General features: G+C 40.5%; 1 protein-coding gene across 4 annotated transcripts in view; it reads right to left on the bottom strand.

Annotated features, from left to right (window-relative positions):
- Positions 1-406: 406 nt before the first annotated feature.
- The window catches only part of LOC104596082 (transcription factor jumonji (jmjC) domain-containing protein), a 122490-nt gene continuing 109119 nt past the window's right edge, over positions 407-13777 (bottom strand). For all 4 annotated transcript variants that reach the window (XM_088895608.1, XM_010257101.3, XM_010257104.3 and 1 more), the window contains one exon: positions 407-796. In XM_088895608.1, coding sequence (XP_088751734.1) covers positions 550-796 — 247 coding nt within the window. In that variant the 3' untranslated portion in view covers positions 407-549. The remainder of the gene's footprint in view (positions 797-13777) is intronic.

The following is a 13777-nucleotide window of genomic DNA, read 5'->3' as shown; positions in this document are numbered from 1 at the left end:
GCCCAATGACAAACACCATAAATGCAAGGGTACCAACCAACTACCAACTGAAGCAACCATCTGGTGGTGACTAAGTTAGTAGGTTCTCAGTTCTCTGACTAGTTGTAGCCGAGACCTGGGATCTTATCCTGTTAACACCACGGTTGGGGGTGGGGGAGGGGTGTAAGGGTACCAACTGCACAATGTTTTTACAAAAACTTCCATATCTTTTTTGTATTTTTCTTCATTGTATCTATTTGATATAACTATTACTTGATTTATAACCACACGTTGACCACTTTAATCAGGATGGTTGAACAACTGACCTGCCAGTGCCACCCAGAGGTAAAAAGTGGTTTTTACTGGATCATTTTTTAAAAACATTGGTCGATGTTGACATATATGTTCAAATGCAATTAAGCACGTAAAAAGAGAAAAAGGAAGCATGGTGAAAATTTTACTATTTTACTCATCATTGCATATTGGGCTGGCAACAGATAATTGAGGTGAAAAGATAAGAAAAAAATGAATAAATTGAATGAAATTATAATTTGTGTTTTCTATTTAATGTTAGATATGCAAAAATGAGGAAAGGCTATCAAGCCTGGCACGTTTTCTCGCTGTTCTTCTCAGAGGCTTCCGGTTTCTCCACCACAAATAATCAATCTCACTAGAACACCTTAAAATGTCACTTAGATCACTAGCAACCAGTATCTTTCGCTGCAGATTAGACCTCACTTTTTTGGGATTCCTCTTCCTCAATATGGCAAGCCGTGGAGGGGGTGTCCGAGGTCCCCCATCATTGAACCCGTTTAATCTGTCAAAGCATCGAAATAAAGTATTGTTGAGGAAAAGAAACTGAAAATTATCACAAATAAAAGAAATAAGGGCTTAAAAGGAAAGAAATGTGATAAAAAAAAAAAAACAGAAAGAAACGAATGACATGACAAATCTCAATCCTTGTTACAATCAAGTCACCAGCACCATCGTATCCTGATGGAACACATTAGCTCTTGGGGAATATCAGTTTCTAGAGAGCAAAATTCCAAGGTTGTCCTATCACAGTTCAAACGAAGATCAAGTCTCAACTTCGTAGTTATTTTCCTTTTGGTTAGAATCTATTGTGACTGATAAAACCAACAATTATTCAGCAATACTAAAAATTCAAAACATTGTTAACCCTGATATTTTTCATGGTTCTCACAGTAAATGAGGGAAGAACACGTCATTATTAACCCTGATATTCAAAATATTGTGACTGATAAAACCAACAATCAGCAATACTAAAAATTCAAAACATTAATAACCCTGATATTTTTCATGGTTCTCACAGTAAATGAGGGAAGAACACGTCATCATCATCATCTAAGCCTTGTCTTAGACATATGGAATCGACTATTTGAATCCTTTTTTTTGTTCAGTGTCATATCCATTGTTAAATTATGGGCACTTCAATCATTTCTTACTGCTTCTACCCAAGTCGTTTTCGCTCTGCCCCCCTAACTGTTCTAACCCCTTCGGTTTTTAACAAATCACAAATCGGGAAATGGCTGAAAATTTTCAAATTCTCAAATGTGAGCTTGTTGTACACTGCCAGCCCCAAGCATAGATAAATGAGGAGAGTTGCATCAAGTTGGCAGCCATCACTAAAAGTGGTTACTCCCACCTTCAAACAAAAGCTTCCTTCCCTAGACATGTCTACCCACTCAAAAGCTTCTAATGGTAGTTACCTCCTCTCTCAAAAGGTTAGAGATAGTTACCTCCACTAAACAGGGAAAGAAAACAAAAAACCATTTCAAATGATGTAAGATCCATAAAGTGGGTTATTTAGAAATAAAACTTAATTTTATGTCTTAAATAACAAAACAACATATCAAAAAAAATAATAACCTAAATCAAACAGAATTTGTCAGAATACATGAACAAAAAAAAATATTGGGGGTCATTCTCTATCGAGTCACCAAAGAAACTCTCTCAATCTCTCTGTCACTCTCTAATCACTTGCCTTATGCGGAATGAAACAAAGTTTCAGCCCTGCAGGCAAATGAGTCACCAAGGGAACACACTCCCTCCCTCTCTTGGGCCAGTTTGGGAGGGATGAAGCTTTGGTTGTCACTTACGTTGAGCTCCTTTGGAGAAGCCACTAAAAGAAACATCATGGGAAAGCCATTTTTTAGCTGAAATACAGCTAAAATGGGCTATCCATGTTTCCATAGTTTTCAAGGCACCAAGGTTAGGCTAGGCGACAGAGGGGGTGCCTAGTCGCTTAGTTGCCTAGGCAATGGATTTTTTAAGTAAAAACATGTATCCTAGGGTAGTTCCGTAGGTTCCATAATCATATTTCCTTAATAAATATCCACAATTTTCATAAGAAAAGTATAAACTTCATGTTAAAGTATAGAAAATCAACATATTCCAACATATTCATGAGAAGAAAAAGAAGTGAATCATTCATGGAGAGAGAGAGATGAGAGAGAGAAAGAGAAGAAGAGGAAGATATGATTGAGAGACAAAAAAACCAACTACTTCTGGCTGCCGCCAGTTTAGTTATTTATATTAACTTAATATAAAAGGAATGGGAGATTACAAGTATGCCCCTGGTGGCACTCCCTAGAAACAAACTAATAAGAAAGAAAGAAACTGACTGACTGGCAGCATCTTAAGCTGACAACCCACTAACAACAATTATAAAATAACAATTAAATAATCCTCACAACACTCCCCCTCAGTTGGGCTGAATATGTCTATCATGCCCAGCTTGTCACATAACTCATTGTGCCGCGAGTATGGAAGCCCTTTTGTGAGGACATCAGCGAGTTGTTCCTTGGAGTTGACATAAGGGATGCAAATTTCCCTTTTTTCCAATTTTTCCCTTATTAAGTATTTGTCCACCTCAATGTGCTTGGTCCTCTCATGTAGGACAGGGTTATTGGCAATGTTTATGGCTGCCTTGTTGTCACAGTAAAGAGACATAGGATTATGAACAACAACTCCAAGCTCCCCTAGAAGATTTTTTAGCCAAAGGACTTCATCCACCCCATGTGCCATAGCTCTATATTCAGCTTCAACACTTGACCTTGTTGCCACACTTTGTTTCTTGCTTTTCCAAGTCACTAGGTTTCCTCCCACAAATGTGCAATACCCACTCATGGACTTTCTATCATCCACAACACCTGCCCAATCAGCATCTGTAAAGACTTCCACCTTTAGGTGATTATGTTTACTGAATAGTAGACCTGTTCCGGGATACTTTTTTAAGTATCTAAGAACACTCTCTGCTGCCTCCATGTGTGGTTTCTTAGGAGAGTGCATAAATTGGCTTAGAACCCCAACTGAATAGGCAATGTCTGGACGGGTCATGGACAAATAAATCAGCTTTCCCACTAACCTTTGGAACTGTTTCACATCTTTTAGAGGTTCACCATCATAGTCACCCAACTTGTGATCAACATCCATGGGAGTATCTGCTAGCCTTGCACCTAATTTGCTTGTGTCTTGTAATAGATCAAGGGTGTATTTCCTTTGTGAAATGAAGATACCCATTTTCTGAGCGGATGACTTCAATTCCAAGGAAATACTTCAGGGGACCTAAATCTTTCACTTCAAATTTAGATGCAAGGAATTGTTTCAATTTTTGTATTTCTGAACTCCAATTTCCTATAATGATGATATCATCCACATACACTATCAATACAACAACCTGTTCCTGACATCTCTTCACAAAGAATGTATGATCAGACTGACATTGTTTGAAGCCTACCTGTTGAACTGCCATGTGAAACTTACTGAACCAAGCTCTGGGAGATTGTTTTAAACCATAAAGAGACTTTCTCAGCTTGCACACCTTATTTTCACTTCCCTTGGCACAAAATCCAGGGGGTTGAACCATGTATACTTCCTCCTCTAGGTCACCATTTAAAAAAGCATTCTTTATGTCCAGTTGATGCAATTCCCAGTCAAGGTTAGCAGCTAATGATAGGAGAATCCTAATTCAGTTCATCTTTGCTACTGGAGCAAAAGTCACATCATAGTCAACCCCGTACACTTGAGTGTACCCTTTGGCTACTAATCTTGCTTTGTACCTTTCAACTATCCCGTCTGCCTTGTGTTTAACTGTAAACACCCACTTACACCCCACGGGGTCTTTCCCCCTTGGAAGATCCACCAATTCCCAAGTTTGATGTTTATGAAGAGCATTAATCTCCTCCTTCATGGCATATGTCCATTCGGGGCATTTTAAGGCTTCTACAACATTTCTAGAAACAGGGATGCAATCAACTACGGATAGAAAGGCTCGGTATGAGGGGAAATGTGATCATAGGAGACATACTAGGTAATGAGGTGTTTGGTAGTGCATGACCTGACTCCCTTTCTTTGAGCAATAGAAATGTCAAGGTCATCCACAGTAGGAGTAGGGGTATCAGTAGGTGCAACAGGGATTGGACTTACCTCCTGGGACTCTAACACTGTCGGTTGCTTAATGTTTGGCTGCTCCACATCTCTATCGCATTGCTGATCTCTACGGCATGTATGTTGGAAGACACGAAAGGGAGCAAGGTCCGAAATAGAAGGAAGAGAGACTTGACGGACCTGAACCTGCTTCTCCTCTTCCACACTACTACTCTCCCCCTGAGGAGAAGCAGGGAAGAATGGTTCAAACTCAAAGGACACATCCATAGACACAAAAAGCTTATGACTAACGGGATCAAAGCACCGATACCCTTTTTTAGAGGAGAGATACCCCAGAAAGATACAAGGAATGGACCGAGGGTCTAACTTACCTCGAGGCGGAGACAAATCATGCACAAAGGCACGACAACCAAAAACTCTCATGGGAATGGAAAATAAAGGGGACTGAGGGAACAACAACTGATGAGGGGCCATGTAGTTCAGCACTCTAGAGGGCATGCGATTGATGACATAAGCAGCTGCAAGTATAGCATCCATCCAAAACCTTTTTGGAACATTCATGTGTAACATCATCCCGTGAGCTACCTCAAGGAGGTGTCTGTTTTTTCTTTCTACAACACCATTTTGTTGTGGTGTTCTTGCGCATGAGCTCCTATGAATAGATCCGTGGGAGGCAAAGAACTCATTGAGCTCACCATGGAAATATTCTTTTGCATTGTCAGATTGGAAGATCTGTATTTCAACATGGAATTGCGTAAATACCATCTCTGGAAGTCTTTCACAATCTTTGGAACTTCGTCTCTACTACGCATAGGGAATACCCATGTATAGCGAGAGTAATCATCGATCAATGTGATAAGGTACTTAAATCCGGCCTCAGAGATTATAGTAGTAGGCCCCCATACATCAGAATACACAACATGAAAAGGAACACTTGATCTTTTATTATTTGAGTGAAAAGTTGTTCTACATTGTTTGCTCAACTGACACGTTTGACACTGGAACTCTGACATTGAACATGACTTAAATAAAACCGGAAACAAAGACTTTACTATTTCAAAAGAAACATGACCTAACCGACTATGCCACAAAAAAATTTGACTCTTATTTGATTGACTATGTGACTCTGAGGATGACACCGAGAGACCAGCTTTGTTGTCAAGAATGTAGAGACCATCCACTAGGCTCCCTCTACTAATCGTCCTCCCAGAAGTTAGATCCTGAAAAACACATGAACCAGGAAAAAAGGTTACACTACAGTTTAAAGAGCTTGTGATACTACTAATTGCAAGCAAATTTATAAGAAGTTGAGGGACATGCAATACACAATTCAGGTTAAGGCCATGGGGAAGAGATATTGATCATTGGCCTGCAATGGAGGAGAATGATCCATCTGCAAGCCTCACTTTGTCCCTTCCTAACAAAAGGCTATAAGTTTGAAACAAGTTCGGCTTATCGGTCATGTGGTTAGAGGCCGCTGAGTTAATGATCCAAGGGGAACCAGTGGTAGTAGTGACATGGAATGCAGAAGCCGCATTACCTGATGTAGATGCAAATGAAGTAGGAGTACCAGTGGCTGAACTATCCATCTGTCGCAAAGCCCTACCATATGACTTCAAGTAGTCTCTGAAGGAATTCATTATATCTTCCTTGGGGTCAGAATTAGTAAGGTGGTCCCGGGTAGTACCGACAACCTGAGTATCTTGGGTTGTCACATGTGCTGCATTATGTGCTGTGTTCATCTTCTTCTAACCTTTCCCTTTACCCTGTTCTTGGTTCTTCACTGCCCACTTGGGTTTCCCATGAATGTCCCAACATGTGTCACGTGTATGCCGTGAGCGCCGACAGTGGATACAAAACAACTGGTCTTTATCATCAGCCTTCTTGGTGTCACTTTTCTTCCTCATGTTGTTATTACTCATTGCAGCCAAAACAACTTGTTGCTCCCCCTCGGTTGTAACCATCACACTCCACCTACTTTCTTCCGATTGAACAAGGACATATAGCTCGTGAACCGACGGCAACTTTTTGCTTCCTAAGATCTGAACTCTCAAGGGTTCATAGGCAGGGTTCAGCCCCAACAAGAAGGCAAACACACACTGCTGAGAAACCAGTTTCCTGTAGGCCTTAGCATTGTCATCATGTTTCCACTCTATAGCCTGATAATGATCCAATTCTTTCCATACGGAAGTAAGGGCTGAATAATAGGAAGACAAACTACGATTTCCCTGTTTACAAGTTGAGGATTCAGCTGGCAACTGGTAAACCTTGGCATAATGCCTTCGCTCAGAATAGATAGTTTTGGCCTGTTCCCAAATCTCACTAGCGGTGTCTGCCCACATAAAGTTTTTCTTCACATCAGGTTCAATGGCTGCAAGGAGCCAAGACATCACCATACTGTTTTCTTGGTCCCACCTATCATGTTCAGCTGTCTCACTCTTGGGTTCTTTCACCCTTCCATTTAAGGAACCAACTTTTTCCCTTGCCGTTACATAAAGTTTTACACTTTTAGCCCACTCCAAATAGTTTAGACCATTTAAAGGGGTAATGGGCATGGGAAACATCATGTTTTCACTTCCCATACCAGTTGTGCTGCGGGTCGGTGTAACCCCCGATGAAGTTGAATCATAGTTTGCCATAGAGTACTGCTGAATCAGACCAAATCACACACAACTACACAACAGCCACAATCAGAATACCAACCCTCAAGGAAATTACTTCTGGAATGGAAAAAAAACAAAAAAAAATGCTGAAATCAATTCAGTGATGGTTTAGTCATTAAAACAGCCCAGTAATCAGTCCAACACTAGCCATTAGAATAGTATACTAGCAATCCGACTACAGCCCATGCAATCTAACAATCCAGCATCCAAACGAAGGTATAAAACCAAGAAATAAGACCTTCACACCATTGGACATAAAAAAACAAGAACACATACCTTGTCCAAAACCTGTACGAAGGTGCCAACCAGAAACTAACTTCACAGCATCAAACAGATAAGAAAGGGAATCTTTTTCTGCATTGCCCTTCTTCTACTAGGGTCACCTTGATATTATGACCAAGGAAGAACCCAAAGGAAGAGCCACAAGTAGTCTGCTAGGGTTTCTCTGTCTTCCACGTCCAAGAAATCAAAGAAGAAAAGAGGACGAAGCAGGTTCAAATGGGAGAAACCGATTTTTTTATAGCCCAGAACCTTGCTCTAATACCATGTAATCATTCACGGAGAGAGAGAGACGAGGGAGAGAAAGAGAAGAAGAGGAAGATATGATTGAGAGACAAAAAAACCAACTACTTCTGGCTGCCGCCAGTTTAGTTATTTATATTAACTTAATAATAAAAGGAATGGGAGATTACAAGTATGCCCCTGGTGGCACTCCCTAGAGACAAACTAATAAGAAAGAAAGAAACTAACTGACTGACAGCATCTTAAGCTGACAACCCACTAACAGCAACTATAAAATAACAATTAAATAATAATTCTCACAACAAGAAGAAAGAAGAAAATTCGAAAAATATAGGGGCTGAACCCCTATTTCTGTTATAGGAAAAGAAGAAAACAAAAGGTGCAAGAAGAAGAAGAAGAAGAAATTAGTATATAAAAACACAAAATTAGTAAAGAAAAAGACAAAAATGTGTTGATTGGACAACATTTTATATTCTTTCTACTTATTGGTTCAGGTTTTGAAGTCTTTGAGGGTTCAATACAGCATTTAGCAATGTTTGTGTTGATTAAACCCTAACAAATAAGAAAAAAAAATTAGTATATAAACACACAAAATGAATATTTTAGTTTAAAAATGTCTATTTTATAATTATAACCTCAACAAATTAAGAAAATAAAAGTTTGTTATAACATGTTATAGAAAACTGCTTGGCAATTAGGCAAGGCGAGACTCCAAGGACGCCTTGTCGCCTAGGCGTTGCCTTGACAACTATGCATGTTTCTCACCAAATATTGATTACAGATTTACAGGATGTCCAGGTGGGGCCCACCTCATAAACCCCAAAACCTTTTTTTTTTGTCTTGCCCATATAAAATGAAAACCCTAAAATTGGGGTTTTAAAAGATGAAAACTAATGTTTAAAGTGATTGAACCTGAAGTTTTATGCTGATGAGTTGAAATTACAAGCAATTGGACTGAAACTTGAGATTGAACTCTTTGACCTCTTCTGCTGTGAAAACAGGGGTTGTTACCCTTCTTTAGTTTCTTTCTGCAAGAACAGGTATTCCATCCCTCTGTTTAAAACTATTTCTTAATTTCTCTACTTTATATTACAATTTCTCCAATAGTGTTGACCATAAACCCAGCCCAGCCTCCCCGACTTGGATCCCTAACACTGTTAACCAAGGTTCAAAGTATCAACATGCTCATAATTAAAATCTAAGTATCAACTATTGACAAGTATCGAATTATCTTCCCTTTCTCCTCTAATCCTTTTTTTATTAAGAATTAAAGTTAGAGTAATGACAAGTATGCCCTTAAGTGGGTGGCCAACTAGGCAGTAACATAAAGAGATTAAACAAAAAGAAATAACAGGCCCATTAAGAGAGGCCCATTAGCCAACAATAAAAGAAAAGATATTACAAGAGAAGATACTAGGACCCATTCGGCCCAGTCTCTTTACACTCCCCCTCAAGATGAGCATAGATGTCAATCATGCCCAACTTGCTTATATAGTGTGTCATTTTCCCTCTTGGAACTCCCTTGGTCAAGATATCAGCCAATTGCTTGTTTGATGTGATGAATGGCAAACAAACTTCTCTTGAGGAAACTCTTTCCCTTATAAAATGTCTATCAACCTCAATGTGCTTAGTTCTGTCATGTTGAACAGGATTATGTGCAATGTTGATAGCTGCTTGGTTGTCATAGGTAGAGCATCATTGGCTTCTCGTAGTCAACCCCCAATTCTTCTAGAAGGGATCGTAGCCACAGCAATTCGGATACACCATGTGCCATGGCCCTGTATTCTGCTTTAGCTGAGGATCTAGCAACTATAGATTGTTTCTTACTCCTCCATGACACAATGTTCCCAGCGACCAGAGCACAATAACCTGAGGTGGATCTCCTATCATCAATACATCCTGCCCAATCAGCATCAGTGAAAGCTTCCAGCTTCATGTGTCCATGTTTAGCAAACAGGATACCTTTCCCTGGTGTACCTTTCAAGTAACACATAACCCTTTCTACAACAACTAAATGAGTATCTCTGGGAGAATGCATAAATTGACTAATAACACTTACTGCATAGGAAATATCTGGCCGAGTCATGCAAAGATATAACAACTTCCCAAGCAGTCTCTGAAACACCCCCTTATCAGATAAAAGCTCACCATCTGTAGCAAAAAGCATATGATCAGGATCAATAGGAGTGGAGATTGGTTTAGCTCCAAATTTACCAGTCTCAGCAAGGAGGTCAAGGACATATTTACGCTGAGAAATGAAGATACCATCCTTAGATCTAGCAACTTCAATGCCCAAAAAATACCGAAGATCTCCCAAATCCTTGATCTCAAATTCAGAGTTGAGAAACCTTTTTAGTTTACTGACCTCTTGAGTGTCATTACCCGTGACCACAATATCATCAACATAAACTATCAAGAAGGTAACCAGAGAGCCATTTCTCTTCAAGAATAGGGTATGATCAGATTGAGTTTGTGTGTAGCCAAAGGAGACAAGAGCAGCCCTAAACCTCTCAATCCAAGCCCGAGGAGACTGTTTGAGACCATAAATAGATTTCTGCAGTTTACACACCTTGCCTTGCATTTCCTTCCCATACACCCCTGGAGGCAAAGACATATAGACCTCTTCATGTAGGTCTCCATTCAAGAAGGCATTTTTAACATCAAACTGGAGTAGGGGCCAGTCAAAAGTAGCGGCTAGAGATAACAAAACCCTGACTGAGGTCATCTTAGCGACAGGAGCAAATGTCTCAAGATAGTCAATGCTATACATTTGAGTGTAGCCCTTAGCAACCAGCCTAGCCTTAAACCTCTCAATAGAGCCATCAGAGTGATATTTAATGGTAAACACCCATTTACAACCCACTGGTTCCTTCCCTTCAGACAAGTCAACAATATCCCAAGTATAATTCTTATGCAAAGCACCCGGTTCAGCCATCATAGCATCCCTCCATTCAGGTTGAGATAAGGCTTCCGGTACGGACCTGGGTATCACATGGGAAGAAACAGATGCAAGAAAATAGTAGGAAGGAGAGAGAAGGCTATAAGACAGGTGTTTGGAGATACAATGGGCTGTACACTTCTGCTTGCCCTTGCGGAGAGCAATAGGAAGGTCAAGGTCTGGGAAAGCTGTAGATGGGTCAGAAGAAGGCTGACCTATTACCTCAGTAATGATGGGAGGAGCAAGAGGCTCTTCTGTAGGAGTGGAAACAACCTACCCATGTCTGAATCTCTGCCTTTGGTACCACCTTTGGAGAACAGGAGGAGGAGGAATTATAGGAGAATGAGGTGGAGGAGGAGGAATAGGAATATCGGAGGTAGGTCCAATGGGAGAAGTAGACACCTCATGATAGGACTCAAGAGGAATGGGAAGAGGAATAGCTAGAGACATAGCAAAGGGCTCTAAAGATTTCTCCCCCTCAGGAGAAATGCTAAAGAAAGGAGTCAACTCAGCAAAGGTGACATCCCGAGATACAAAGCGGGTGCCACGAACTGGATCAAAACAGCAATATCCCTTCTGTGTGGAAGCATATCCCAGAAAAACACATTTATGAGCCTTAGGTTCAAACTTGTGCCTTTGATGACTGTGAATATGCACATAGCAAGTGCACCCAAAAACACAGAGAGGAAGAGAAAAAATATCCTCATCCGGGAAGAGAAGGCTAAAGGGGGTTTTGAAGTCAAGGACCCGGGAGGGCATATGGTTGATAAAAATAGTAGTAAGAACAACATCTCCCCAAAATTTTATAGGAACATGGGATGCAAACAAAAGGGATCTGGCAACTTCAACCACATGTCTATTCTTCCTTTCTGCCACCCCGTTTTGTTGTGGAGTGCAGGAACAAGAACTTTGATGAATAACCCCAAAAGTTTCAAGATAGGTGGAAAGGGTTCTCTCAAAATACTCCTTAGCATTATCAGAACGGAATATTTTGACACGAGTGTTAAACTGGGTGAGGATGAGTTCATGAAATTTTTGCACAATAGCTAGTACTTCATCCCTGGATTTCATGAGATCAATCCAAGTGTAACGAGAGTAGTCATCAATAAAAAGGATAAAGTACCTGTAACCCCCCATAGTTGGCAAATGATATGGCCCCCACACGTCAGAGTGAACAATATGAAAAGGAGAAAGAGATCTTTTATTGCTTACTAAATAAGAATGTCTACAATGCTTTGCCAGTTCACACGACTCACAATGAAGGCTCGATAAAGACACTCCCTTAAACATATCTGGAAACAAATGACTCAAAGCAGAAAATGACAAATGACCAAACCGAAAGTGACATAACAAGACTTTGTTAATAGACTCGGACAAAACTGACTCTAAGGCAACTCCATGAGGTGGTCCCAAAGCTCGATCCGGTGTGTCCAACAAGTATATTCCGTTCGCCTCATGGCCACTCCCAATCATCCTCTGAGATTGCAGGTCCTGAAAAACACAATGAGTGGGAAAAAAAGGTTATGTTGCAATTCATGGATTTAGTTAAGCTGCTAACAAATAAAAGGTTTGTGTTAAGTTTAGGGACATGAAGGACAGAGGATAAATAAAGGGTGTCAGAGGTCTTTATATCTCCTTTACTAGAGATGGGAGCAAGAGACCCATCAGCAAGGGATATTTTCTCTTTGCCAGAGAGAAGGTGGTATGAGCAGAAGAGATTAGACAGGCTGGTCATATGGCCTGATGCACCGGAATCAATAATCCAAGGGATTTTATGATTACCTGAAACTGAAGCATGATTTGCAAAAGCACGAATACCTGAGTGAGCAAATGCTGATGAAGATGATGTGTTGTTGTTGGAAGAGTGAGATGAAGAAATAGTAGCTTCCAAGTGATTTAGTAGCCTCCCATACTTTTCAAAATCCACCTTCATTGCTGCCAATTGCTCAATGGTTGATTTCTCTTCACTCCTTATTTCCTCCTTCAGGTATTATAGCAACATTAGCTACCTTAGGCTTTCCTACCTGACTGCCCTTCTTAGAGTTGTTGTTATTCTTAAACCTATCAGGAAGAAGCTCAGGATGAAGCTTCCAATAAGTGTCCTTTGTATGCCTCGGTTTCTTGCAATATTCACATATCTGCTCCTTTTTCTCAGTAGGACCCTTTGGCTTTATTCCAGCATGTGCAAAGTTTTCTGTAGGTGGACCCTACAACTGAACCTGCCGTCTACTCTCCTCACTGCTTATCATAGCATATGCCTGGGAAAGAGTAACCTCATCTCTGGCCAGGATATTTTGCCTAATGATGTCAAACTCAGGGCTGAGTCCAATGAGAAATTCAAACACCCTATTTCTCTCCATCAACTTTCTATACATTTCAGCATCATTCTTACTCTCCCATACAACTGTCTCCATAACATCAATTTCTTGCCATAGGGATTGCAGTATAGAGTAGTAGATTGCTACACTCTTCCTTCCCCCTGTCTTACGTTCTTCACATCACTTTTCAACTTATAGACTCTGGCTACATTCAACTTCTGTGAATAGGTCTCAGTAACACTGTCCCTTATCTCCTTAGCCGAAGACATCCAGAGATAATGCTGACTTATATGAGGTTGCATAGAATTGGCCAACCATCCTATGACAATATAGTTCTCTTGCATCCATTTCTCAAATTTAGGGTCTGTCTCTTCGGGTTTCACTTTACTACCTGTGAGGTACCCGAGTTTTCCTTTACTACAGACATAAATTCTTATAGACTGTGCCCAAGCAAGATAATTTGTCCCATCTAGCTTGGTTGTGGTTACACCAATCAAAACGGAATCTACTGAGCAAAGGCCTGAAACCGGCACTTGCTTGAACTCACTTCCGTATGGCTCCATTAATCAAACGAAGAACCAGAAATTTTGTCTATATAAACTTACTTTAAGTCAAACCAGAACCCAGATGCTTGAAAACTAGGGTTTTACTTCGTCCAGCTATTGGGGAGGAAGAGAGAAGATGCAACCGCTCCTACCAGAACTTCCCAATCTCTTCCAAACCTGAACCGCCCTCCTTTAGGAGTCACAAGACACCTCCCAAGCACAGAGCGCCACACCCAAAGCTTCACCTTTACCTGTGCCTTCGAAAATCTCTAATCGGCTAGGGTTTTAGGCAGCAACAGAACAACACCGCTTCTTGGCAATATCCAGCCAGATTTAAACTCTCCAAACCCTCTACCAACTAGGTCAGAGATCCTCTGAACTATAGAGAATCTATCTCTCCAT

This window comes from Nelumbo nucifera, chromosome 1 (genome assembly GCF_055504915.1).
Source record: "Nelumbo nucifera cultivar China Antique chromosome 1, China Antique-T2T, whole genome shotgun sequence".
Lineage (NCBI taxonomy): Eukaryota > Viridiplantae > Streptophyta > Magnoliopsida > Proteales > Nelumbonaceae > Nelumbo > Nelumbo nucifera.
The sequence above is the reverse complement of the archived record's forward strand: the minus strand, read 5'-3'. Positions and strand labels throughout refer to the sequence as shown.